Source organism: Eurytemora carolleeae, unplaced genomic scaffold (genome assembly GCF_000591075.1).
Source record: "Eurytemora carolleeae unplaced genomic scaffold, Eaff_2.0 scaffold415, whole genome shotgun sequence".
NCBI classification, from domain to species: Eukaryota; Metazoa; Arthropoda; class Copepoda; order Calanoida; family Temoridae; genus Eurytemora; species Eurytemora carolleeae.
The window spans coordinates 142,106-170,030 of NW_019396314.1; the positions used below are offsets into that span (position 1 = coordinate 142,106).

The window sequence follows — 27,925 nt, forward strand, 5'->3', positions numbered from 1 at the left end:
CAACTTATTTTCAGATTGTTTTCTCTCTAAAAGTTCTAATGGAAAACTGTAATAATGTCATAGGAGAATAATGCAAGAGATTTTCTTTTTCACAATATTATTAAGTGTCACAGGTATATTCTTAATTAAACTTCTAGGGTGCTTCGCGCCCATCTTCAATTTTAACTTGTTATTGTTGCATCTGCGGCATTTTCTCTTCTAAAATATCAAACAAAAACAAAAAATTCGCGGATTAAACAATTTATTTTCTTGAATTTTAGGAATTCGAATTTTTTAAGCAATTTTTTCAAATTTTGACCTTCAATAAACCTTATCTATGGTAATGTGAGGTCCCACACAAAATTTGGACCCGATCGGTTTAGCCGTTTTTACGTTTATTGGTTTCAAACAGACAAGCAGAGTATTTATTTTTAGACACCAGTTTTAATAAAACAATATTTGAAAAAAGGCCTAATATCAACAAAAAGTACTGAGGTAAAAATTAAAGAACTGTGTACTGCAAATATTAAAGAAAATCGAGAACTCTAAACTTGTTTTTTAAAGTTTTATATTTCTTGTCACGGCATGATTCATAACTTAAAGTCACAACATGAACTCATAAATATTTGCACTTCAATTTATTCTACAATACTCTATGGGTTGATAATTCCAACATATTTTCATTAATTAGACATTTTTTGGGTTTCCTGGGAAAAAAATAAGCTTTGAAGATTACCCGTGTTAGAGTATGTTTTTGCAGTATACTACTGTAATAATAGGCAGGCGTCGGGGAGGGGNACACCTTTAAGTATATTTTCATGACTTTTTCCTTTTCAAATATGTTTTTCTTATGATTATTTTCCTGTGACTTTAATAGAAGTTTAAAAACTTGATTATTTTCAAGAATTGATTATCTGCTAAAGTGATTTTCTGATTTATATCAGCTGCAAGGTGATGCAAGTGGCAAAAAATCATGTGTCTCTTAACTCTTTTCTTTTAGGATTTTCCCGTTTTGAATGCCACGTTTTAAGAAGTGGGGAGCAGGTGGGACAGCTGGTGCAACAACAGGATATAGTTCAACTACAGCAGGAAACGTCTCAACTACAGCATGACCCAGTTCAACTACTCCAGGACACTTCTCAACTACAGCTGTTAGAAAAACTAGATTTCAAGAATTGTCTGGAACAACACCAGTTTGATTTACAACAATTTATTGCCGAATCCAAACAATTAACAGAAAAGCATCAGCCTCGGCGTAAATATGACGCCGACCGTGCCCGCCGAACCGCCGGATCCTGTGGAACCTTCGCCCTTTTCCCGTTCCTGGCATTCCTCTATGCGGCCTCAACATTGTCAACAAACGTAATTAATACAGTCAACAACAGCAATGAAAACAGACGGCGGCGTGATGCAAATGCATCAATGTTTGATGGTTCTATTTTTAGATCACTGGAAACCCTTCCAAGCATAACAGGCAAGTAAAAATAAACGAAATATTATAAAAAGATTTCTCTGAAAAATTGCACTTTTAGGAATATTTCAGCGAGGAGAAAATTTGTCAGCAGGTTTTCGAAGAATTCAGAAGAGTTTGGATACTTTTCAAATTCCAGGTCCAGTATTTTTTACCAAATTCATGATTTAACATATTTTTTCTTTTTCAAATTTCAAATTTAATGTTTTTTTTCTGTTTCAGATGGTGTATTTTCAATTTTTTTCTTATTCTTTGAATAGATTATGAAATAGATATTCCGAACAATATTTTTATAAAATGTGGATCCAGAAATCTCTAGGATATATTTATGCCTGGATTGGAGAACTTAGTTCTTGAAAGAGTCAAGATAAACTAACATGACGTGATTAGAAGAATTACTTTAATATAATATATTTATAAAAGAAGATAAACCATCACTAACTGAGACAATATGCAATTCTGAATGAAGTTTCTCTTTACAAGATAAAATTCATGAATGTCGCAAACATGAAAATACCTAAAAAGACGATATAAAAAACCATTTCTAAATGCACTGAGTCCCACTGTATCAAAAAAAAGTAGGATGTCAGATTTACAACGGTTTTCTTCCTTTGTCTGATGATCACGAAGAAATGAACTATCCATAAAAAAATTGGCCATTTTCAACTGTTGTTTCCTTAACCCTATCTCTGCTGGGGTACTTGAAAACCAGGATATGCTGGGGGGGTCAATTTGCCCCCCCCCCCCTCTAAATCCCATGTTTGATGTCCAAATATGACAAATGATATACATCACTGGAAAGCTCTTGTGCTCTACTTTTAGAATCTGCAAAAAAATTTGCAAATTTGCAAAAATTGAGTTTTTATCGCAAAATCCAGTTATATAGTAAAAATGTTTGCAAAAAAATATGCAAAAAAATTTGCAAAATTTTAAATAACCTGATTTTTAATCAAGAAAAACTAAAAATGTGCAAATTTCCTTTGACAGGTTGTTTGCAAACAATTTGCAATTTTTTTCGCAAAACTTGTGCAATTCGTTTCCTTATGTCAAAGGCTTTCCAAAAGCTAAATTTTATCAAAATCTGACAAGTGGAAGTGGGTCAAAACAGAGATTTAGTTTGTTACAGGAAAAAGCAGTCATTAAGGCAGTGTGCCTGAGGACTCAGGCAGTTAGTATTAAAGCCCGGTTTTAGGCCTAAAGGGAGGGCTTTGAGTATGTAGGAAAAGTCAGAAAATTTCAACAGCCTCAGACCAATACTTTTTGAGTTGTGTAAAAAAAAAAATACAGGGGGGGTCAAATTGACCCCCCCCCCCAGCAGGAATAGGGTTAACGAGGGACTTATACGGATTCGTGCAATGGGGAAAATTGTTAGAATTAAACACTTGCTATAAAAATGACGATATATTCGACAAATTAGATAAAAATACTAAGGGTACTTTTTTGAATTAGAAATTGCTCGCTTTTAATGGAGGGTTACAACAATCCAATCCTATTCATGCGCCAGTTTGAGATTTTAAGATACAAAATTATTTACAGGGCTGCCCAGCGTTGGTGAGCTGAGAGAGAAAATTGGAATGGAAAGTACAGAAACCCTGTTTGGTGATAAAAACTCGGAAACCCTGCCAGCTGAAGAAAAGGCGGAAACCCTGTCTGGTCCGGCATTTGCAAACCTTCTCTCACTTCAGGGTAACCCTTAACTTTTAATCAGAAACTATTGATTTTTCTTTTCTTTCTTTTCTTATCATTGGAGAACTTGAAACAGTGAGTCTAACAAATCATTAAGATCGTTCTTTTTAATCTATACCATTCTTCTATGCGTATACTTTGCTTGTTTATCTGTCTGTCCGTTTTTGTCCAATAAACGTCAACACGGCTGAACCGATCGGGACCAATTTGTGGGACCTCAGTCTCATATGACCCCAGGAAAGATTTATGGATGGTAAAAATATTGGGTACAAATTTTAAGCGGTTATACATCTTTTTTACATCTAATCTTTTTTTATACGTATTATCACATTACAATTTACTTGTTATAATCTATCTTTAAAATTATCAAAATTTTATTATAAAAATTGATTCAGAATAAGTTAACCTTTGTCAGACCTTTTTACGCAGTGTAAATTAGATAAGTTTTTTTTTGGTAAGAAGACACTTAAAAAAATGCTTCAACTCAGATTTTTTTCTGGAAATTTCGGCAGCTTGAGTCTTCCTCCGCCTCTACATCCTTGAAATCATCGACATTGTTCGGCAGACTGACCCATCCTACATCGACATTGTTCGGCAGATTGACCCATCCTACATCGACATTGTTCGGCAGACTGACCCATCCTACATCGACATTGTTCGGCAGACTGACCCATCCTACATCGACATTGTTCGGCAGATTGACCCATCCTACATCGACATTGTTCGGCAGACTGACCCATCCTACATCACCAAATAAACATCGTTATAGTTTACAGTTTTAATTGTTTTGTTTTTTGACTTCGGGCCTTTTCATTTTTTTATTAAAATTTTTATTTTTATGAAAAGGTAAATTTTTCTAACAGAAAAAACTTTGTATGTGCCTAAAGCTTTTTACTCATTGTAATACCTCACCAAAAAACTATATTTATTTCACCACTGGCTAATCTTCAAAACAAAAAATAATATTTTAGCTTGAAGAGCAGAAACTAATTTAATATTTGTGTTTTATTAATATTTGATCTTAAATCTTGAAATTTTATTCAGGTCTTCTCCCGTCCAGCTTCCAGCTGACACAGAATCCTTTCCCAACTCTAGCAGCAATATTCACTTACAATACAAAGGGTATACAAATATAATTATCAACATTGTTATCACCCCCCCCCCCCCCNTCCTTGTTGCTGTTTAGACAATTTTTCATTAAAAAGCGCAAATGTATTCTAACGAACTGATAACTTAAGATAATACAAGATTGACCTTGTTTGATCCATATTTTGTATTCTCTCAGTATTTGATGCTGAACCAGGAGCTGAAATAGAAGCTGGACCCGGAGCTGAGTTAGAAGCCGGACCCGGAGGTCAACCAGGAGCTGAACCCGCAGCTGAACCAGGATCTGAACTAGAAGAATCATCCGTTACTTCAACCGAGCCTCCACCTCAGAAAAACCAATCCGATCCATCACAACTGGAAGAGTTTTTAAACGCTTCCTTTGATGATATGGAAGAGTTTGAAACCTCTCTCAAGGATTTGATTGAAAACTCTCCAGAGAAGGAAAAACTATTAAAATCCTTGAAACGAGAAATTGAAAAGCGAGTACAGGTGATAATATATTTTTGATACAGTTTACCCCAGAGATTTTGAGGTATCGAAAGAATTTATGAAATGTCGTCTATAAATATATAAATATATAGATATTAATGTTAATTCTTTGAATATGATGAAGGATATCCTTGATAAAACTGAGTTGAACTCTGTAAGTGTTGATGATGTACCTGGAGAATACTGGTTCGAGGATAGATCTGGAGAACCTGTTGAAACCAGCCCAACTCCAGGTACACACCAGAGCTTAAAACTTTTGTTTAAAGGGAGTGTCGGGCTAGACATGGTAATTGAGCTGAGAATGCAGTTTAGTAGAGATAAAATTTGCGCTCTTTCTAAACAAATATGCACCGTAAAAACGTCTGATAGGTTTAAAATGAATCTTTTAAAAAATTCTCTACAATACTGCATTCTCAGCATTCTTATGCAGTTGACATATAATTTGTATAATTGTAATTAAAAATGCCTAATTCACAGCAGCACCTTTTAAAGCCTTGTCTAATCAAGCATTAGTTATTTATCAACGTTTATAATTTTGAAAATTGTTAATTTTCAAAAGTAGTTTTCCTACAAAAGTGACTTCCGCATTTTTAAGACAGAAAAACATAAAAGAATGATCCAGAAAGAAACACTTTTAAACCTGGAACAACTACAAAGCTTTTAATGTTTTCCATAGTGATTCGGGCATTATCATCTTTGCATGGAGGATCACTTGAAATTACTCTTGCAGTCCCTTTAAATCTAAAGTATGTATTTACAAGGAATCCTGTACACATCGCTAAACCTGAACCTAACTCCTAAAAACAAGAAGGATAAAGAAGAAACCAAGGTCCCGAGGGAAAGAACTGGAAAAATACAAGGAACGGGAGATATTCTATCGGAATTAGAAATGAACGCGGCAAAGGAAATTGAGGAAAATAACTCGACACCGGTTCCGGTTCCTGTTCCGGTTCCGGTACCTTCAGAAGAGGATAAAGAGGAGGAAAAGAAGAAAGAAGAGAGTGAAGAAGAAAATGAAGATTATGACGACAATGACCCCAATGAAACTGATCAAGATGAAAATAGAAGAAAAGATAAGAAGATAAGAGGACAAGGGTTTAAAGAGGATTTAAAGCTTAAAGACAACGGGAAGGAAAACGAGAATAAGGTAAAAAGAAAAGAATAAGTAAATTTAACACATATAAAGGAATTGACTCTTTGCAACAAACTCTGATTTTCTAATCCTTATATCTTTGGATTCCAATGTAGTAAACCTTTGAAATTTCAAACTATGACTTTTGTTAGATCAAAAAATTTTAAGTTTGAAATATCAAAGGTTTACAACATTGGGTTCCAAAAATATTGTGATTAGAAAATCAGAGTTTGTGGCAAAGAGTCAATTCCTTTAAAACTAATTCATTTTATTCTCAACAGTTTGATCAGATTCAGATTCAGAACCGTTGAAAATAAAGTGAAATCCGTAAAACTCTTGACAAGGAAGATGACTTTTAGACTTAAAGGGAGTGTTCGGGAAAAATGAAAAGGGGTATAGCCTTACATCGAAAAATATTCGATGGTAATGAAATATCAACTATATGTACAAATGCGTCGAAAAAAAATCGAGGATTATAGGTTGGAGTATCTGAATGATTTGCGTGAGATCGTTTTTTTTTATTTACGATCCGAGTTGAATATTGCAACTTTGTGAATTTGTATGAGTAGTTTTTAACAATTTTCTATTATAGACTCAACAGATAGAAGTAAGATTAGTAGCAGTCACCATCGAATATTTTTCGACGTAAGCCTATACCCCATTTCATTTTTTGCGAACAATCCCTTTAAGTTATTACTTTAAAATTTAAATTGTCCAATGAACATGAGATACAACAATTGTGCAGTGTGAAGAGAACCATTTCACTTAATACATGATTTGACAGTTACTTACAGTAAAACTATTTCAAGTTTGAATCCATTTTTCCAAGTTTTGAATCTTTCCTCCCAAGTACAAACCTTCACTAAAAGTGTAAAAGGACATAAAATGCGTTTAATTATTTATTTAAATCGTTTTACTATTCTACAGTTTTCTGGCTATCACTGAATAATTGTTCTAACAATTACAAACTTCTTTTTTTTAGATTTTTTTTGTTTCACGGTAAAAATTTGTTTCAAACAATATTTGTTTGCAAAACTTCACTATTTTGCGCAAATTATATTTTATCTATGAAACTTGGTTTTTTAGTATGCGTGGAAAAACAAAAAACGAAACACTCGTTTTTGAAACAATCGTTTTAAAAAGAATAAATTTTTAACTCAAAAACGAAAAAGAAATTTTCATTTTTTTATTTTTCGTTTCGTAAACTAGATTAACAACATACTTTTAAAATATTTTTTTTTATAAGAAGTATTTAGTTAAAGAGCTTTGTCATAAAATATTTAATCTAATATTTAGGTTGTAAAAACATTTTCCCTTCAGCACCTTATGAAGACAAAATTCAAGGTAAGAATAAGAATTTAATTTAATTTTAATGTTTTTAACTTTAAAAATGGATTTTTTTCTTGGGGGTTTTCTGTAAAAGTTACTTGCGTAATTGTGCTACAGAAAAAAGTGTTGAGTATTTGGTCAGAATTCAACACATTGATCAAACAAATATATGTAAACTGGTACCGATGTAAATCTGGCACGACCAACTGTTTTTTTAAATGGTAAGCCACTAAATCTTAACATTTTGAGCTAAATATATATAAAATATGTAATTTTTTTTTAAGTCGTAGTGAAAAAAACATTAAAAGCAACAATATTGCCAGGAATTTAGATTAAAAATACGAGGGTTTTCCATTGAAAATCCCTCTCATACAAAATATGAATTTTAAAACTAATATATTAGGTTTTTAGGGAAATCGCTAAGTAGCGAAACACACTGAATAATTGTTTTAACAATTATTCTTTTCTTTTTTTAGATGTTTTTGTTTCACGGTAAAACTTTGTTTCTAACGATATTTGTGTGCAAAACTTCACAATTTTGCTCAAATTATATTTTATCTATGAAACTTGGTTTTTTGGTATGCGTGGAAAAACAAAAAACGAAACACTCGTTCTTAAAACAATTGTTTTAAAAAGAATAAATTTTTAACTTAAAAACGAAAAAGAAATTTTCATTTTTTTATTTTTCGTTTCGTAAACTAGCATTAGCAACATACTTTTAAAATATATATTTTTTTTTATAGAAAAATATTTAGTTAAAGAGCTTTGTCATAAAATATTTAATCTAATATTTAGGTTGTAAAAACATTTTCCCTTCACCACCTTATGAAGACAAAATTCAAGGTAAGAATAAGAATTAATATCAAATTCAAGGAAAGAATAGGAATTAATATCAAATTCAACGTAAGAATAAGAATTAATATCAAATTCAAGGAAAGAATAGGAATTAATATCAAACTCAACGTAAGAATAAGAAATAATATCAAATTAACTATCACGCGCACTCATGACCCTTGAGTAAAAGTAAATTCAACCTAAAGTCTGACTGCGTCAATCTTGTTGCACCGGCTAATCCTATTAAGTGTCTGCTTTATTTATCCAATGTCCGGGCGATACAGTATAAACTAGGACCGGAAAGGTTGACCCGGCTCGGAAATTCAAATGTACTACGGCTGCCCGTGCTATAGACTTAATTTCAGTTAACCCCATTCTTAGAGCGGATTGTCCGACTCGCAACGATACCCTTAAACATTTTTCATGATGAACAACGAATGAGATATCCATGTTTTTAAATTAAAAAACGGATTTTTAATCAGGGGTTTTCTGTAAAAGTTACTTGCGTAATTATGCTACAGAAAAAAGTGTTGAGTATTCGGTCAGAATTCAACACATACAGGCTAAAAAACGACGATAGCCCAGGGAATAGGAATAAAGAGAAAGGAAATGGCGCTGGTCTGGCATGAGAAAGCCAGTCGCCCTGCTTTGCAGACCAGTACGGTAAACTTACGCACACTATTTTGGTACAGACACACAACATGACTACAGTCAAGGAAATTTTAGAACAATGTTGTCAATTATAATTAAACTTGAATAACGAGTAGTTTATTGTAAACTTTAATCAAATTATATTCTTTGCATGAAAATTTGGCTTTATAGTGTTGACTTAAATATGTAAATAATATATTACATGCATATTAAACTTATTTTTAAGCAAACAATTAACAATAAACAAATATACTCTCCTAGACTGTACAAATACCGAGATTCTTACGTACTGTATAAACCTACAGTACACACCTTTGGTGTACTTACACACACTCTTTTGGTACAGACACACCCCATGACGTTTCCGCCCCCTGCGATAGCCTTACACACATTGAATCAAACAAATCTATGTAAACTGGTACCGATGTAAATCGGGCATGACCAATTGTTTTTTTTTAAATGGTGAGTCATCTTAACATTTTGAGCTTAATATGTATAAAATATGTATTTTTTTTTTTTAAGTCGTAATGAAAAATACATTAAATGCAACAATATTGCCAGGAATTTAGATTAAAAATACGAGAGTTTTCCATTGAAAATCCCTCTCATACAAATATAGTTTTATAAATATATATATATATGAGCGAAGAGCTTTATTTCATAAATTACTCTCGGGCGTACACTTTCTTGTTTTCAGGCACATATACCTTGTTTCTTTATATTTTGCAAAAAAATTTAGTCTTTGCCATAAACTTACATTTAGTTTCTCTATATATTTGCAACATGATGATGAAAACTTAGATTATTTGATCGAACTAAATTCATAGATTGAAATACGACATTGGGCTGCAAAGATATTGGAGTTAGAAAATCTGAACTTAATTTCTTTTGTTTACTTAAAGGACCTGTACGCTGATATGTGGAACAGATCTCAGAGTATCCCTTTAATTAAGGAAATTACAGAAGACTTCAGGGACTGGAATTTAGTCGCTTTTGTCATATTTATTCTTTTCTAATTGTCTGATAATAATCAACCCTTTTAAAAACCTATTCCTGAGCGCAGGGGACACAAGGGCGTGTATTAAAAAAAAGATGCTCACGCGTCGCGCATAAATAGAGAATTAATGTTCTAATTACTCCTCTCAGACTTGAGCTATAAACTAGCGTGTTGCATTTATAAATGTATATGCCTAGGGTTATTAAAAAGTATCATTGTAAGTTTGTGAGGTAAAACCAAGGGCTATGGCGTTGCGAGTTGCGATCCTTTAAATTTGAGGCTGTTTAAAAATTTGCTGACAAACTTTCAGCGTTGTCCAGATTTCTAACATGTGTGTATATTGGTATAACTAAAAGATTAAATCCTTTGATTCAGTTCATACCCAAAACCTGGCTTTAAATATAACTTTTGAGACCTGTACTTTTACAGTTTCTTTCTTTAGTGTATTTATTCTTATTTTTTCGCTACTTTATTTTCTATGAACATTTTACAGAAAATTTGTTCTGCTTAAAATTTTTTTTTTCTACTTCTTTGATTTACTTTTTATCAATTATTGTATCTAAAATTAATCTGTTTTAACATAAAACATCACACTCAGCTTGCCGTAAACAATGAAAGAGCGAAAAAAAAGAATGTCCCTATTGAAGATAGATAGATAAAGTTTAGTACTACAATACACGTATTGGTGTATACAGAAAGAGTTTACAATTACAAATTGATAATTTTTTTTAACAGTGCAAGCAATTAGGTGAAAAAAAGCTTTTGGCTGTTTTGATTATTTTTTCAAACTATTTTCAATTATGATAACAAAATATTTCAATTAATTAGATTTGAGGATAACTATTAGAGATCAGAATTGTTAAGAATTGTAAAAATATATTGACTAAATTTGATGTACAGTAAAGTGACCGAGATAATAAAGAATAGTACAATTAGTTCTACTCAGCTTAACCACAAGAACTTAGATGACAGGATTAGGTGAGAACACAGATTCTTATCATCATTTTTTTATAAAACATTTACAAATCAGAAAAGTCTTTTTTGCAAATATGCTGATTATGCTTGACTTAAATTCAGTTTTTTAATTCCTATATCTTTGCAACTTAATAATGCAAGCCTTCGAAATTTTAATTTTGACATTGATCCTTTAGAATTTACATACTTGTATTATCAAATGTTTAAAACTTCAGGTCATGCAAAGATATCAGGATCAGAAAGGTATAGCACACTCCTCTGCCGCTTTATAAATCGTATATTTGCGGTATAGTCCAAAGTATTTAATTGCATACAATAAAATGATCGCAAAATAAGCAAAGATAATAGAAGCAAAAAAAACTATAGTATAACGAGTTCTTTAAACTATTTAAATGAATTGCAGAGTCGTTGCCACAAACTCATTCCTTTTATATTTCAAATTTAGATAACTTGATCAGACAGAGTTCATTGTTATTACAATAAAATGTTTGCAAACTAAGGTTGCAAATATATTAGGATCAGAAAAGTATAGTATGCCGAATTCCTTAATTTTGCAAATTTAAATTATTTTCAGATCGGACTTTGATGGTTTTCACTTCACTCATCATGTTAAAAATGCGTCTGAAGAGATAAAGAAGTTTAAACTACCAGGTAAACTCGCAATAAAGGTTTAAACTTTTCTTTTAGCGTTTTTTAGTTGCTTGAAAATTATAAAAACTTTTTAAACTATATAAATGAAATGTTAATCGTTGTTTGCATAGAACGTTACACATCTTATTCAACTATATTATAAAATCTTAAGGGAATTGTTTATCTTTTTAAAATCTTAAATCTTATTTGAATAATTGTTTCCGCCCCGGCCCAAACCTTTTTGATCAATTTTAAAGCTGCTGAAATATTTTTGTGTGGACATCCTATAACGAGAAGTTCTTCTCTTTGTTTTTATGATGTTGCACCACATTAATGTTTTCTCCAGAAATTGGCAATTCTCTTCAATATTTTTATGATCTCATTTCAGGAGTGTATATTTTTTCGAAAAATCGTCTTTCTTCCCCCNGAATTTTTTTCCCCTAGAAGTCAGATCATTAAAAATCATTTGGTAATTGTGAAAAATATACACCCCTGTCCCATTTCTAGAAGTTTGCAACTTTACTGGAAAGAGTAAAACACATCTAGAAATAAAAACCAAGTGTTAATGCTATTTTTTGGTTGTGACAGGACTGCCATCTATCGGTGATATTCTAAACAACTCACTGAGCTACATGAATATGAGTTCTGGGCTACCTAACCTTGACACCCTGGTTTCTCAACTCTCATTCAGGTTTTAAATATACGAAATATTCTTCTCAAAAGAAAAAAAAAGTAAAATATGCACTGTATTTTAATTAGTACTTTCATAACTTTTGGTAAATGTATTTAGTTGGATCAACAATAATTATTTGATTATAAATTAAATTAAAAATTATTTAATAGTAATGGTCAGTTAATACTTTATTATTATTGATAATAATATAGTTGCAAAGGGAGAGGTATAACTGACAAAATTGAAAAAAAAAAAAAAATTTCAGATCAGCAGCTGTTCCTGAAACGGAGGAAACCAAGGCAAACGACAAAGCTGATGAAAAATCTGAAACTGAAAGGTAAAAATTAAACCTTTATCACAACATTTTTTTTAGAATGTGTAATCTGTCTATATCTTGTATATCAATAGTAGAACTAGTGCTATCTGTGTAATCTGTCTATACCTTGTATATCAATGGTAGAACTAGTGCTATCTGTGTAATCTATCTTTACCTTGTACATCGATGGTAGAACTAGTGCTCTCTGTGTAATCTATCTACATCTAGTATATTGATGGTATATCTTATAGTGCTCTCTGTGTATTATGTCTATGTGCTATCTGTGTAATCTATTTTTACCTTGTATATCGATGGTAGAACTGGTGCTCTCGGTGTAATCTGTCTAAACCTAGTAATGGTAGAACAAGTGTTATCTCTATAATCTGTCTATACCTAGTATAACGATGGTATAACTGGTGCTCTCTGCGTAATATGTCGATTACTAGTATATTGATGGTAGAACTAGTGCTATCTGTGTAATCTGTCTATACCTATTATATCGATGGTAGAACTAATGCTCTCTGTGTAATCTGTCTATACCTATTATATCAATGGTAGAACTAGTGCTCTCTGTGTAATCTGTCTATACCTAGTATATTGATGGTATATCTTATAGTGCTCTCTGTGTATTATGTCTATGCCTAGTATATTGATGGTAGAGCTAGTGCTCTCTGTGTATTATGTCTAGTACTAGTATATTGATGGTAGAGCTAGTGCTCTCTGTGTAATATGTCTATTAATAGTATATTGATGGTAGAACTAGTGCTCTCTGTGTAATATGTCTATTACTAGTATATTGATGGTAGAACTAGTGCTATCTGTGTAATCTGTCTATTCCTAGTATATTGATGGTAGAACTAGTGCTCTCTGTGTATTATGTCTATTACTAGTATATTTATGGTAGAACTAGTGCTCTCTGTGTAATCTGTCTATACCTAATATATCGATGGCAGACCTAGTGCTTTCAGTGTAATCTGACAGACCCATGAAAAATCTACCAGTTTAAAGTAAAATTAGAAATAAATTGTTCGAGAAGAAATTCTCTTTTCAGAAACTCTCTGCGTAATATGTCGATTACTAGTATATTGATGGTAGAACTAGTGCTATCTGTGTAATCTGTCTATACCTATTATATCGATGGTAGAACTAGTGCTCTCTGTGTAATCTGTCTATACCTATTATATCAATGGTAGAACTAGTGCTCTCTGTGTAATCTGTCTATACCTATTATATCGATGAAAAAACTAGTGCTCTCTGTGTAATCTGTCTATACCTATTATATCAATGGTAGAACTAGTGCTCTCTGTGTAATCTGTCTATACCTAATATATCGATGGTAGAACTAGTGCGCTCTGTGTAATCGGTCTATACCTAATATATCGATGGTAAAACTAATGCTCTCTGCTTAATCTGTCTATACCTATTATATCTATGGTAGAACTAGTGCTCTCTGTGTAAATTTGTCTATACCTAATATAAAGATGGTAGAACTAGTGCTATCTGTGTAATCTGTCTATACCTAGTATATTGATGGTAGAACTGGTGTTCTCTGTGTAATCTGTTTATACCTAATATATCGATGGTAGAACAAGTGCTCTCTGTGTAATCTGTCTATACCTTTTATATCGAGGGTAGAACTAGTGCTCTCTGTGTAATCTGTCTATACCTTTTATATCGATGGTAGAACTAGTGCTCTCTGTGTAATCTGTATATACCTCTTATATCGATGGTAGAACTAGTGTTCTCTGTGTAATCTGTCTTTTGCTAGTATATTGATGGTAGAACTAGTGCTATCTGTGTAATCTGTCTATACCTAGTATATCGATGGTAGAACTAGTGTTCTCTGTGTAATCTGTCTATACCTAGTATATCAATGGTAGAACTAGTGCACTCAGTGTAATCTGTCTATACCAAGTATATTGATGGTAGAACTATTGCTCTCTGTGTAATCTGTCTAGATCTAGTATATCGGTGGTATAACTAGTGCTATCTATACCTATTATGTAGATGGTAGAACTAGCGCTCTCTGTGTAATCTGTCTATATCTAGTATATCGATGGTAGAACTAGTGCTATCTGTGTAATCTGTCTATACCTAGTATATCGATTGTAGAACTAGTGCTCTCGGTGTAATCTGTTTAAACCTAGTAATGGTAGAACAAGTGCTATCTGAATAATCTGTCTAGACCTAGTATATCGATGGTATAACTGGTGCTCTCTGCGTAATCTGTCTATACCTATTATATCGATGGTAGAACTAGTGCTCTCTGTGTAATCTGTCTTTTACTAGTATATTGATGGTAGAACTAGTGCTATCAGTGTAATCTGTCTATACCTAGTATATCGATGGTAGAACTATTGCTTTCAGTGTAATCTGTCTATACCTAGTATATTGATTGTAGAACTAGTACTTTCAGTGTAATCTATCTATATCTAGTATATCGATGGTATAACTAGTGCTTTCAGTGTAATCTATCTATAACTTGTAAATTGATGGTAGAACTAGTGCTTTCAGTGTAATCTATCTATAACCAGTATATTGATGGTAGAACTAGTGCTTTCAGTGTAATCTATATAACTAGTATATTGATGGTAGAAGTAGTGCTTTCAGTGTAATCTATCTATATCTAGTATATCGATGGTAGACCTAGTGTTTTCAGTGAAATCTATCTAGACCTAGTATATCGATGGTAGACCTTGTGCTTTCAGTGTAATCTGACAGACCCATGAAAAATCTACCAGTTTAAAGTAAAATTAGAAATAAATTGTTCGAGAAGAAATTCTCTTTTCAGAATATTCTAGACTGAAAAATCATAAACTTTAGAGAATTTTCATTCATTCCTTATTTTCTTCAACATTTCGAGTTTGTGTCAGTTATAAGATAATTATTCCTTTAACTTCTAGATTAAGTTTGTTAGCTTCAACTTCAAGAAATCTAATGAGTTTCAGTTTATACTGGTTTATACTGGTTTATACTGAATATTTTTTTCCCCAAATTATAATTTGCAAATAAAGACTTTGTTTTTGCGCAAAGACGATATCATATGTTTGTTTTTTGTATTGTTTTATTAAAATCACATCCAGTTTTGGAGAAATAAAACTTCAGATGAGTCTGAAATGATTTGTTATTTTCAAAAATACATCTTACATTAGATTGGTTTAAAGAGAGTGCATATAACGGAAAATATTTACTTTTTATCAGAACAATAAAATAATAATAATAATATTAATAATAAATCATCAAAATAAAAGAAAAAGCGACAATTTTCATTTCGTTTTGCATTCAAATTTTTTTTTCTATCCATTTTTTTTGTCTCAGTAGTCATCATGGCAATATATTAAAATGACAGCAAGAAAACAGTAGAATTCTTGTTTTTTTATCCACTTGTTTTCGCATTTATTTTCTCTCCCTTTTAGTGTTAAAACATGCGGTTAAACCTTGTAAAAAATGCCACATTTCAAATTGTCTTAAAAGGACTGTAAGTGTAATATCAAGTTATCAACTATTTAAAGAGGGTATAATGCCCTATTTACAACGGTTCTCTTTAGACCTTTGACACTTCATAGATTACAGAAAGCTCCGAGTGTAAATATCTCGAATAGGGGTTGAATTACTGTAAAACCCGGTGTACGATGAGTAAAGTGTGAACTCAACAGTCCAAGATTGTGAATCGGACATACCACTCTACAAAAGCATTGTCACTTGAATTTACGCATATAGTCCCTTTAATCACTTTCCAATGAAGGGATGTATTAATTGATAAATTGAAATTTGCGTTTTCCGACCTGACATCTGTTGGAGACATTGTAATTTTGTATTGTAGTGAGGAAGTGGCAGGTCCAGGTGGTACTACAGGGTCTCCTGATATTGGTGTTACAGTTGCGCTTGCTGATCAACTTAACCTTGCAGATAAACTCAGGTAGAAAGCAATTTATCCTTATCTATATTAGCTTATCCATATTTTTTGTGGTAACTAACATGACCCCTGTCAATTAAAAAGTATTGAAGTTTAAAATTTTATGATATTCACCTGTGAAAACAGAAAATCCGCGAGAAAAAGCGGGTTAATTTAAGTAGCATTCTGTTTCGCGAACCTTCGCTAAATTCTGTATTTAGGTCTTGAACACAAAGCCAACCAATACGCAGATAGAACGGGTAGAAGCAATAACGTTTATTTCTTCAGTATGTTTTTACTGAAATACAATACAAAATAATTTTAAATGATTACAATAAAGCAAAACACTTTCTTAGCGAAGCACTCTGCAAGAACTGGTTTTTAAAATTTTATTATTTGTGTTTTCTAAATAAATAAAAATGTTTCAAGAAAGTTAATTCAGGATTTCTGAAGAACAGAGCTTGGAGGAATATTTTCTTCAAGGGCTAAGAACAGTTGTAGACCAAGGATTTATTCGTCTCAGGTACGTTTTCAGAATTTCAAATTTAATTTATAATTTTTACGCGTTTAAAGAAAATTTTGTAATATAATTCAAGATGTTAGACTTCTTATTGGGTATTTCCGTTTTTTTGCAGCACAACATTTATGGCCGGGACGACCCTAGATTGCTATTTCTAATTTAGAAACGTTAATTTTTTTAAAATTCAGATATTCTCTGGATGAGGCCACTAAGGTATTTGTGCCTGAAAGCGGGGAGAATATAACTCTTCTAATGGATCCGGCAGCTACGGTTAAAAATCTTTCCATCACATTACTCAGAGGTAAGAGGGCTACATACTGTCTCAGAGTTAAGTGGTCTAATTATCACATTGCTCAGAGTTAAGTGGTCTAATTATCACATTGCTCAGAGTTAAGTGGTCTAATTATCACATTGCTCAGAGTAAAGGGTCTAATTATCACATTGCCCAGAGTTAAGTGGTCTAATTATCACATTGCTCAGAGTTAAGTGGTCTAATTATCACATTGCCCAGAGTTAACAGCTAAAAAAACACACAATGTATGCAAAGATTTATGATAAATTGTTATCTTTTCATCAAGGAAAAAAATTCTTTCAATTTTGAAAAATTCTTTTTAAATAAACCGGATGTTCTTATTCTCATATTAATGCATTTAATTCTTTTTACTGCTACTTAAACGAATGCAGCCCGGTAACTTCAAAATAATCTTCTAATGCACTTTTTTAGTTACTTCAGAATATTACAAGAAATTGGAGTCGCCGCCAGGTTCTGGAAATAAAATGTATGTTTTAAAAATTGATTATTTCCTATTGATGCGTAAAGGAAAAGAATGTTAAACTTGTTCAATGAGTTTTATAATATAAACCTGACGAACAAAAATTGAACTGCTATGCATTGAAACCATTAAAATGTCTCTTTGTCTAAAAAACACATATCATCCTTGCATCTATTCCACCTACAGGGTTACCCACAAATAATAAGAAATGACTAAATTTATTTAGTCTATAGAAGGAAACTAGACCTAAATATTTTGGTGAACTAAGAAAACACGTAATAATTGAAAGGTATAAGACCAAATTGTCACATTTAATTAGTTCTGGGTCGATAAAAAAGTCGCATGCTTTGTGAGAAACCCTGCATGTATTTGTAATCCAAGCATCACAATGGCGGAGAAATTTGCACCAAGAGTGACACAGTTTTAACCAACAAGACTTTAGATCCAAAAGAGCCCCGGAAACATATTATAAACTTGAATAGAATTCTGTATTTAAAAGCCAAGATTGAGTGGAATAACAAACACAAACTATATTTTAAATTTTAACGATACAAACGATAAGTGTTGGACCAACTAAAGTTGATCTGAATAAACACGACATTCGCCTATGGTGAAAATATTTCCATTCGACTCCTCTGATCAGACCCTTCGTGCAAACTGGTGAATCCTGAGGAACCCTGGGGATAAGATGGCCGACGATCTGCTTTTTTTGCCGGCAAAATAAATGCCATTTTACTCATTTCTCCAGCATCGATCTTTCCCTAGCTACCCTTTAAACCACGCTTTTAACATCGTTAGACTGCCCCCCGTGGCTGGCGGGTGGTATCTCTAGATATGAAAGGGGGTTCAATACCCTTGTCTGCCTACACTGTTATGAATTTCTCGAAAATGTGAAATTCTTTTGCAAATAAAAAGGTTCCACCCACCCTTTCAATATACCATAGTTGCGCCTCTGAAAGTAAAATAAAAGTTTTCAAATATAATATCATGAGTTGGATGTTATTGTTGTCAACCCGTAAACAATCTAGATTTACATTTAAAGGGACTGTGTGGAGGTGAAATCTCAATATTCTATTTTATGAGGAAAATAGCCGGTAACTTTCGCGGTACCCTTTAAAACGTTTTCTTAGCAAAAATTATAAAACTTCAATCGTTCTTATTTTATGAAAAATTCAAAATTTGTATTTACGGATTCTCCTTTAAAGTGAATAGTGGAGTTTATGCAGTGGAGACACTGAACTTAAATTTAAAGAATTTAAAGAATCGTGTATAAAGATTTATCGGACATGAAGAGTAACGTTAAGTTACGTCTACAATCTGTATAAAGATCTATCTGACATGAAGATTAACGTCAAGTCAAGTCTACAATCTGTATAAAGATTTATCTGACATGAAGATTAACGTCAAGTTACGTCTACAATCTGTATAAAGATTTATCTGACATGAAGATTAACGTCAAGTTACGTCTACAATCTGTATAAAGATTTATCTGACATGAAGATTAACGTCAAGTTACGTCTACAATCTGTATAAAGATTTATCTGACATGAAGATTAACGTCAAGTTACGTCTACAATCTGTATAAAGATTTATCTGACATGAAGATTAACGTCAAGTTACGTCTACAATCTGTATAAAGATTTATCTGACATGAAGATTAACGTCAAGTTACGTCTACAATCTGTATAAAGATTTATCTGACATGAAGATTAACGTCAAGTTACGTCTACAATCTGTATAAAGATTTATCTGACATGAAGATTAACGTCAAGTTACGTCTACAATCTGTATAAAGATTTATCTGACATGAAGATTAACGTCAAGTTACGTCTACAATCTGTATAAAGATTTATCTGACATGAAGATTAACGTCAAGTTACGTCTACAATCTGTATAAAGATTTATCTGACATGAAGATTAACGTCAAGTTACGTCTACAATCTGTATAAAGATTTATCTGACATGAAGATTAACGTCAAGTTACGTCTACAATCTGTATAAAGATTTATCTGACATGAAGATTAACGTCAAGTTACGTCTACAANTTTTACTTTATCGTAATTATTATAAGCTATAGCTTCACAAACGGCTGGACCGAATGGGAAGGAACTATTTTGAGGAAATCCATGGGTGCCCGGGAATTAACATAGGTTTTTTATAACTTTTTATTTCAAAAATCAAAATTCAGCTAGTACCAAAAAAAACGATTAAGCCAAAAAATGTTATATAACCTTGCATATAACTCCCAGAAAAGGTTCCTGGCCGATCCAAATTTAAAAATCCTTTTTTTAATATAATCTGTAATGTTAATGATGGTAGCTTGGGTTAGATTTATTTGAAAATAAAAACCAATCTTGGATTAATTTGTTTTAGCTTGAGAAAACATCTAATGTAATTGCTTCTTGATGCTTCACATAGAAAACAGTAATTACTTTAGGAAATGCTGTAGCATCAGAACTTTGCTTCATCCTACTCCGCTTTATATGTCGTGATAGTCATTGACCCTTCACTTTCAAACACATAACCCTCATTAGGCGTTGATCTTTTATTTCTTTATATTCTTTACATGGTCAATTTGTTTTTATATTTAAGGCCCATTACGCTAAACCCCCCCCNCTCCTGAAGAAATAAGTATTACTGACAATCCGACGAATTCTAGGACCGTAGTTCTGTTGACATGTTTCCCAATTAAGGAACAGTGACGTACATAATCAATAAACTGGACTTGAGTAAGTGAATATTTATTAATGAGAATAGATGAAGGTGGAGAAAACAGTGAATTTCATTCATAATTAAAAAAAACATCTTAAAGGGAGTGTTCGCAAAAAATGAAAGGGGGCTTTCGTCAAAAAGAATTCGATTAAGATCGCTACTAATCTTACTTCTTTCTGTTGCGTCTGTTTAAGGATTATGAACGGCAGGCCAACATTTTTAGAAAGAAACGGATCCTTTCATTTTAAATATTTCAACAAAACTTCTAAAAAATCCATTTTTAAAATTTTGTCTTCTTCTTCGAAATATTGTTAGGATAAAATTTAACAATAGTACAAATATTGAAATTGAAAGGTTTTTATGATGTTTGTGTTTTGCGATGTTTGTGTTTAGTGATGTTTGTGTTTAGTGATGTTTGTGTTTCATGATGTTTGTGTTTAGTGATGTTTGTGTTTTGTAAATTAGATGAAATTTAAATAATAAAAATATTAATCAAATAATTGTTTCTTTGCCACAAACTCAATTTTTTAAATCTCTTATATCTTTGCAGCTTGATGGTGTAAACTTTAGATATTTAATAATTGAGTTATGTGATCTAACAGAATTCATAGTTTGAAATATCCAAGGTCCACGACAATGGGTTGCAAAGATTTAGGGATTAGAAAATCAGAGTTTGTGTCAAAAATTCATTTCCTTTGTTCTAGGTTTAGATAATCTGCCTGTTCCTAGCTCATTTGAGGGTTTAGTCAATCCAACGGTAAGTTTTATCCTTATTTATATCAATTTAAAGGGACTGTCAGCGTAGTTTTAAATGGCCCCGTAATTAAAGAGTTGAATAACAATGAAAGCAAAGAATTAAACCTTTATCTGAATATATGGACATTATCGTTGTTTCTATAGTTTTCACCGAAAAAAAGAACAAAATATCTCTGCAGATTTGCCCAAGTGAAGGTTTAAAGATTATCTTTAAAAATTGGACTGCAAACTCTTTGAAAAGAGAGTTCTTTCAAATTTTGTCGACGATCCCATTAACTAAAAATTAATTTTCTTTGATATTTCAAAATTTCTTTGTTTTGATAATTTTGTAGATACACCAACCTTTAGGCGAAGATTAATAATCATTGATTTTGGCAAGTTTAAAAAATCTATTTTTCATTCTTTCAAATTTTAAACAGTTCATCAATGGAAGAAAATATCTTGCAAACTCCTTTAAAGTAAAATTAGATGTTTAATGCAACCTCCATGCGAATTCAGAAGTCGTCATCAAAGACTTTATTAAAGTGGTGAATTAATTCCCATGTTTATTGGGAATTAACTCCCATCCCATGTTTATTGGGAATTAACTCCCATGTTTATTGGGAATTAACTCCCATGTTTATTGGGAATTAACTCCCATGTTTATTGGGAATTAACTCCCATGTTTATTGGGAACACTGTTGACTGTTGATAAAGGGATAAAGATGTCATCTTATACAATTTTAAGGTCAAGGATTTTTTAACTATTACATAAGGATATTCATTATTGCTAAATAATGAGTTTTAAGATAAGACAAATTAGAAAACCCATCCCAATTCAGAAAATAAAAAGAATAGCTCATAATAGGAAAAACAGAAAAGCAAGAAGATTTATAAATTGCATTTTTTTACTTTATCGTAATTATTTTTCACCCGGCTTTATCATCTTTGTCATCTGTACACTACACAGTGGCAGTTCATCAATGTCACTACATGATCTATACCTTTAACACAGATTCCCTTTGCTACCTGATCTCTGACCTTCTTGCAAAGACGACAGATTACGTCCCTTGTTTTAAGCTAAAAACTCACATTTTCTAATCCTTATTTCTTTGCAATCTGATGGTTGAAACCTAAATTAATAATAAATTAAATTATTTGAATTCATAGTTTAAAATATCAAAGGTCTACGACATTGGGTTGCAAAGATATAGAGACTAACAAATCAGAGTTTGTGGCAAAGACTCAATTCCTACAGTTTTTGGCACAATTCACTCGAACTCAGAAAAACCTAAAAGAATTCTCATGTTATAGTTTTTGACTTCTTAAAGCAAAAATTTATTATTTTAATTGTTATTTTTAGATTGACCTTGACGTTGAGAATATTGAGAAGGTTTTGAAACTTGCTCCCCGTCTGCTGCCGTACATCATGCAGGAGGGTCTTCAATTCATTAATTAATTCAATAATAAATTTAATAATCGTTTAATTAATCATGTCATTAATCAATCAATTAATTAATTATTTAATGAATTTGATAATCAATTAATTAATCATGTCATTAATCAATTAATTAATTGATTAATTAATAAATTAATAAATTTGATAATCAATTAATTAATCAATTCATTAATTAATTCATTAAACAATTTAATAATCAATTAATTAATCATTTCCTTAATAAATTCATTAAACAATTCATTAATCAAGTCATTAATCAATTTAATAATCAATTTATTAATCATGTTATTAATCAATTCTTTAATCAATTTAATAATCAATTAATTTATCATGTCATTAATCAATTCATTAATCAATATCTTAATTAATTTGATAATCAATTCATTTGTAAATTATAAATTTATTAATCAATTCATTAATCAATTCATTGATAAATTCATTTATCAAATCATTAATCAAATCATTAATCAAATCATTAATCAAATCATTAATCAAATCGTCAATCAATCTATGAATGAATTCATCAGTTCCCATTTTACTATTCTTGAAATTTAAATTAACATTGTGTCCCTAAAGAATATTTTTTTCATCTAAATATTTAATGACAGTTAAAGGGAGTAATCGCGAAAAACTGGTTAGAGGCGTGATCAATTAATCATTAGATCGGTAACAATTCAGATGTTGTATGATGTTTCGTTAAAGAGAAAATATAAAACTGTTTCCTGGAGAATCAAAAACCGGAAGTAAGCTATATCCCTTTCATTTTTCGCAAACATTTCCCATTAGATATATTTTGAAGACTAGTGTTGATTAGGACTATAAGGATAAACTACATGGACTCATGGTGGGGACTACTGTTACACAGGTATATTACAGACTACGGCGAGGCCAAATTTTCTTGTTAGAACTTTGTAAAACTATTAAAATTCACAATTTTATCATGATTTCGATTTTGTTTTTCAAAAGTTAAATAATTGACTCCAAAAATGAAAAACTCTTTTCAAAATTCAGAACTGGAAATTTTTAGGACCAATTGTTTGAGATTCATTCCTCTCTGGTGGAGTGGCATAATAAGATAGGTAAATATATATATATATATATATCTATATATGTAAAATTGTGATCTCTGTTTGTTTGTTCGATCATAACTGGGATTCCCTCTGAACCGATTTGTCTCAAATTTTAACTGGGGACTTGGGAGAACCACGGGAATGTTCTCAGCTTGATTCTAAGTTTAGTAGGCCGACTTTAATAACGAAAATTTTGTTTCCCGGTAAAATCGTTCAATTGTGATTTGTGGGTAAACGGCTGGAGTAAGTTTCAGTTCCCAAACTAGTATATATTCAGTGGTATTCTCTGTTAGTCTGTTAGTCTGTTAGTCTGTTAGTCTGTTAGTCTGTTAGTCTGTTAGTCTGTTAGTCTGTTAGTCTGTTAGTCTGTTAGTGTCTGTTAGTCTGTTAGTCTGTTAGTCTGTTAGTCTGTTAGTCTGTTAGTCTGTTAGTCTGTTAGTCTGTTAGTCTGTTAGTCTGTTAGTCTGTTTGTCTGTTTGTCTGTTAGTTTGTATGTCCAATCATTTCTCCCAGCTTGACCGATTCACCTCAAAGTTAGATTGGGCAACTTGGGAGAACCACGGAAATGTTCTAAGTTTGGTTTTACAATTATTTTGAGTGGGTTGACTTTAATAGGGAAAAAATCCAGGCAGATCTCGGTTCCCAAGCTGGTATCAAACAGTTTAACTCGAAAACTTGCCTACAGGGTTACCTGCAAAAAATGAGACTTTATGAATTTATTCAGAAAAACATAACATAATTTACATCTATGGTCCCATGCAAGTGCACCTACTTTTTCTTTGTTAAATAGTTAAGTATATCATTAAAATACCTACTCAATCACTTCAATTTTGGAAACCCCAATTTATTGTCTTGGTTGACCATTTAATTGTCCCGGCATAACCATGTTGCTGAACTCCCTGGCTGTCCACTTTTATTCTAGCTGGACTTCGTGTATTCAAGTGGAGTTTAATCATTTTAAATTAATTTCAATATTCTATTCATATTGATTATGGCATGGTGGAAAATAAGACTGCTCCTGTAGTTTGGTCAATGGTGGAGTTTTGCTTTTAGAGGTTGAGTTGGGACTTTCATATCTCTCTCATGATAACTAAAAATCCTAACTCAATCTTAAAATATTTGTGGGGTGGGGTGGAGAGCGTGTGACAACAGTTCTCGTTAGATCACTGAAGTTAAGCCCACTTGTCCACAGCCAGTAACTGGATTGGTGTCCAGGCTGGTGTTCACGGGTTCGATTCCCGTACTCTACACAAACCTCTGGTTTCAAAAACATCTGAAGCCGACATCTGGTTAAGCAGTTACGACCACCTGACGGATGTAGGAGGACAGAGGGGCGGCTGTCAACAACTCTCGCAGCGAAAGGGTGCGTGCTTTCTTCTCAACAAGAAAGAAGCTTCAATTGGGACTGATCCAAGTGAATGATGATGAAGAGAGGAATGGTGGACAAGCCGGGAGAGTCTATAGTTGCCAGCTATAGGTTCCTGGGGGTGTCCAATCCGGGCTTACAGATGTTAGGGAGCAATGAGTGTGATGTTTGCTATCAGTATGGCACCCGGGCCTCATTCCAGTATATCAGAAGGATTCCTGTACTCTATATTCTCAGGCCTAAGAAGAATCTTAGGCAGCTAGAATCTTGTCAACCCTCTTCTCAGAATGAATGAAGCGTGGATAGATGAATGTGCTGCCAGATTACAACCCCTGGTAGATCAATATAAAAACCCAGACAACACCAAACTTTTGCAATAGAAAAAATTCCGAGATTTGATCGTAACAACCCGATCATGTCCTGGGGACAAAAAATCTCTTTTAAAAAATCTTAAAATATTCCAATTAATTACACGTTTATGGATAGATGCAGAATTCCAAAACTGTTTAACAAAAATATTCAGTTATATAAATCCTGCGGATATTTTTCATAATGATTTCTTGAGCAATTATTTTTGAACGTACTTTAATATTCAGAAACAGATGCCAATATAATTGTTATCGTGAGTGCGTAATGTATGTATGTTTTTATTTTTTATAGTGGAAGTTTTCCCGAAATTTCTAATTTATGACTAATTTAGAGTCTGTTCGAGATGGTTTACCAGTAGGAGGTATTCATAGAGTTCTTGGGATTCTTCAGGTGACTAAGTATTATCATTATTTATGTTATCATTCATGTAGTCAGTTCTAACATGGCTAATGTACATTAGTTATACCGCCATCATTTCGGTTAATATGAAGCAAATATTAATCTTTTACTGTTTCTGAACAAAATCTTCTCTATCTGTTTGTGTTTATGAACATGATCTGTCTCTTCTCTATCTTTTTCTGTTTCGGAACACAATCTGTTTCTTCTTCATCTGTTTCTGTTTAGGAACACAATCTTTTTCTGTTAAGGAACAAAATATGCTTCTTCTCTATCTGCTTCTGTTTAGGAACACAATCTGTTCCTTCTCCATCTGTTTCTGTTTAGGAACATAATCTGTCCATTCTCTATCTGTTTCTGTTTAAGAACACAATCGGTCCCTTTTCTATTTGCTTCTGTTTAGGAACACAATCTGTTTCTTCTCTATCTGTTTATGTTTAGGAACATAATCTGTTCGTTCTATCTGTTCCTGTTTAGGAACACAATCTGTTCCTTCTTAATCTGTTTAGGAACGTTAATCCGTTTCTTCTGTAACTGTTTCTATTTAGTTACACAATCTGTTCCTTCTATACCTGTTTCTGTTTAAAAACACAATATGTTCCTTCTATATCTGTTTCTGTTTAGGAACATAATCTGTTCCTCCTCTATCTGTTTCTGTTTAGGAACACAATCTGTTCCTTCTCTATCTGTTTCTGTTTAGGAACACAATCTGTCCCTTCTCTATATGTTTCTGTTTAGGAACATCATCTGTTCCTTATCTATCTGTTTCTGTTTAGGAACATAATCTGTTCCTTCTCTATCTGTTTCTGTTTAGGAACATAATCTGTCTCTTCTCTATCTGTTTCTGTTTAGGAACACAATCTATTCCTTCCCTAACTGTTTCTGTTTAGGAACATAATCTATCCCTTCTCTATCTCCTGGTCCATCTAATGCACGAGGCGGGGGAGACGGGGAAGGTTGGAATAACCCACCACCATCTCCAGGTCATAGACAGGTAACATGCCATCTTCAATTAGATTTCCATTTATACACCATCTCCATCGTTATCCTTTAACTCAAGTCTATGCCTTGCAGGACGACTGTTAAACTCAAAATATGACTTTTCATTTTTTAAAATCCGATTATAAAATACAGTAATTTTGCAGAGTACACAGACCCATAGGTAGATTTCCTAACTATAATAATGTGCTTTTTATAACAACATTAAAACTAAAATTGCACAATATTTTTTAAAAAAGCAAAAAGTTAAATAACTGAATAAAGCATTTTCAGTGAATTCTTTCAAATCAAATTTATATTTTTTCTAAATATTTTCGAACATTTATTTTTATCGGGTATTTTTGTTTTTGTCAAAAAACTGATTCCCCTGCTCGGCCTGCTCGGCCATGACTGAAAATGACGTTTTTATCAAAATTTAGGTTTTAAATTTAATTTCTCAATAAATGTGAATGTGGTCAGCAAACCTATGTCTCTTATCATTTTATCTTTTAAACCTGATGTTGTAGACATTTGATTTTCAAAATTTAAAAAATGATTAAGTATTAAAGTACTAGGATTTTATGGCGCTTCGCGCCCATCTTCTATTTAAATTGTGAACATGTTCTTTTTGTTTACATTTTTAAACAAAGAAGAAAAAAATTACTAGGATTTTAGGGCGCTTCGCGCCCATCTTCTATTTAAATTGTGAACATGTTCTTTTTGTTTACATTTTAAAACAAAGAAGAAAAAAATTTCGTGGATTTATTCTATTTAAATTGTGAACATGTTCTTTTTGTTTACATTTTTAAACAAAGAAGAAAAAAATTTCGCGGATTTAAAAAAAAATCGCGGATTTTCAAGAATTTAAATTTTTTTTACAAAATTAAAAACCTTTAAAACACATTTTTTAAACCTTCCCTGTGGTCACGTGATGTCCCACAAAAAATTGGGGCCCTATCGGTTCAGCCGTTTTGACGTTTATTGGATACAAACAAACAAACAGACAAACAAACACCCAGACAAGCCAAATTTATATATAGATTAAATACCAAATGTTTATATCATCAAATTGAAAAGATAAAGGGATTAGAACATGCAAGAATGCCCTGGGTCGAGGCGAGAAATCCGTTACTTTATGTTAATGATATAATAATTTTCACTTTTTTATTTTTATTAGACATCTACTCAGACCTGAGGATTTATTTCCTGGTCTTAAGCTGTTGATATGAATAGCAGCAACAACAACCACATATACTACAACAACAACAACAACACTCTGTAGTTTGTAGCTATCTACCAACAAGCAGAAATGCTTTTATTTTTTTCTATTGTTATTGTTATCAATTTTCTATAAATTATTTTATATCTATTTGTAAATAAAGA

The 27,925-nt window shown here is 32.1% G+C and overlaps 1 protein-coding gene across 2 annotated transcripts; it reads left to right on the top strand.

Moving 5' to 3' along the window:
• On the top strand, positions 1-27,925 carry LOC111700742 (uncharacterized). Of its 2 annotated transcripts, none has more exons than XM_023471777.1 (24): positions 1-113; positions 980-1,453; positions 1,512-1,589; positions 2,987-3,136; positions 4,181-4,258; positions 4,422-4,732; positions 4,857-4,965; positions 5,494-5,879; positions 7,161-7,208; positions 9,581-9,651; positions 10,576-10,653; positions 11,225-11,301; positions 11,869-11,971; positions 12,219-12,290; positions 16,093-16,188; positions 16,607-16,687; positions 16,873-16,985; positions 20,874-20,926; positions 22,268-22,339; positions 23,178-23,228; positions 23,391-23,442; positions 25,500-25,558; positions 26,455-26,558; positions 27,720-27,925. In XM_023471777.1, the coding sequence occupies exons 1-24, from the start codon at positions 71-73 to the stop codon at positions 27,769-27,771; spliced, it is 2,811 nt and encodes a 936-aa protein (XP_023327545.1). In that variant the 5' UTR covers positions 1-70; the 3' UTR covers positions 27,772-27,925. The 2 variants fall into 2 exon arrangements, with proteins under 2 accessions (XP_023327545.1, XP_023327546.1); XM_023471778.1 differs by lacking the exon at positions 7,161-7,208 and adding an exon at positions 7,989-8,036.

Bases quoted from the DNA above. Each gene is read 5' to 3' on its own strand.
- LOC111700742 (XM_023471777.1), top strand. From the start codon at position 71: ATGCAAGAGATTTTCTTTTTCACAATATTATTAAGTGTCACAG. The intron at 4,733-4,856 runs GTGATAATATAT...AATATGATGAAG, and splicing joins AAATTGAAAAGCGAGTACAG to GATATCCTTGATAAAACTGA. The intron at 4,966-5,493 runs GTACACACCAGA...TGTATTTACAAG, and splicing joins TGAAACCAGCCCAACTCCAG to GAATCCTGTACACATCGCTA.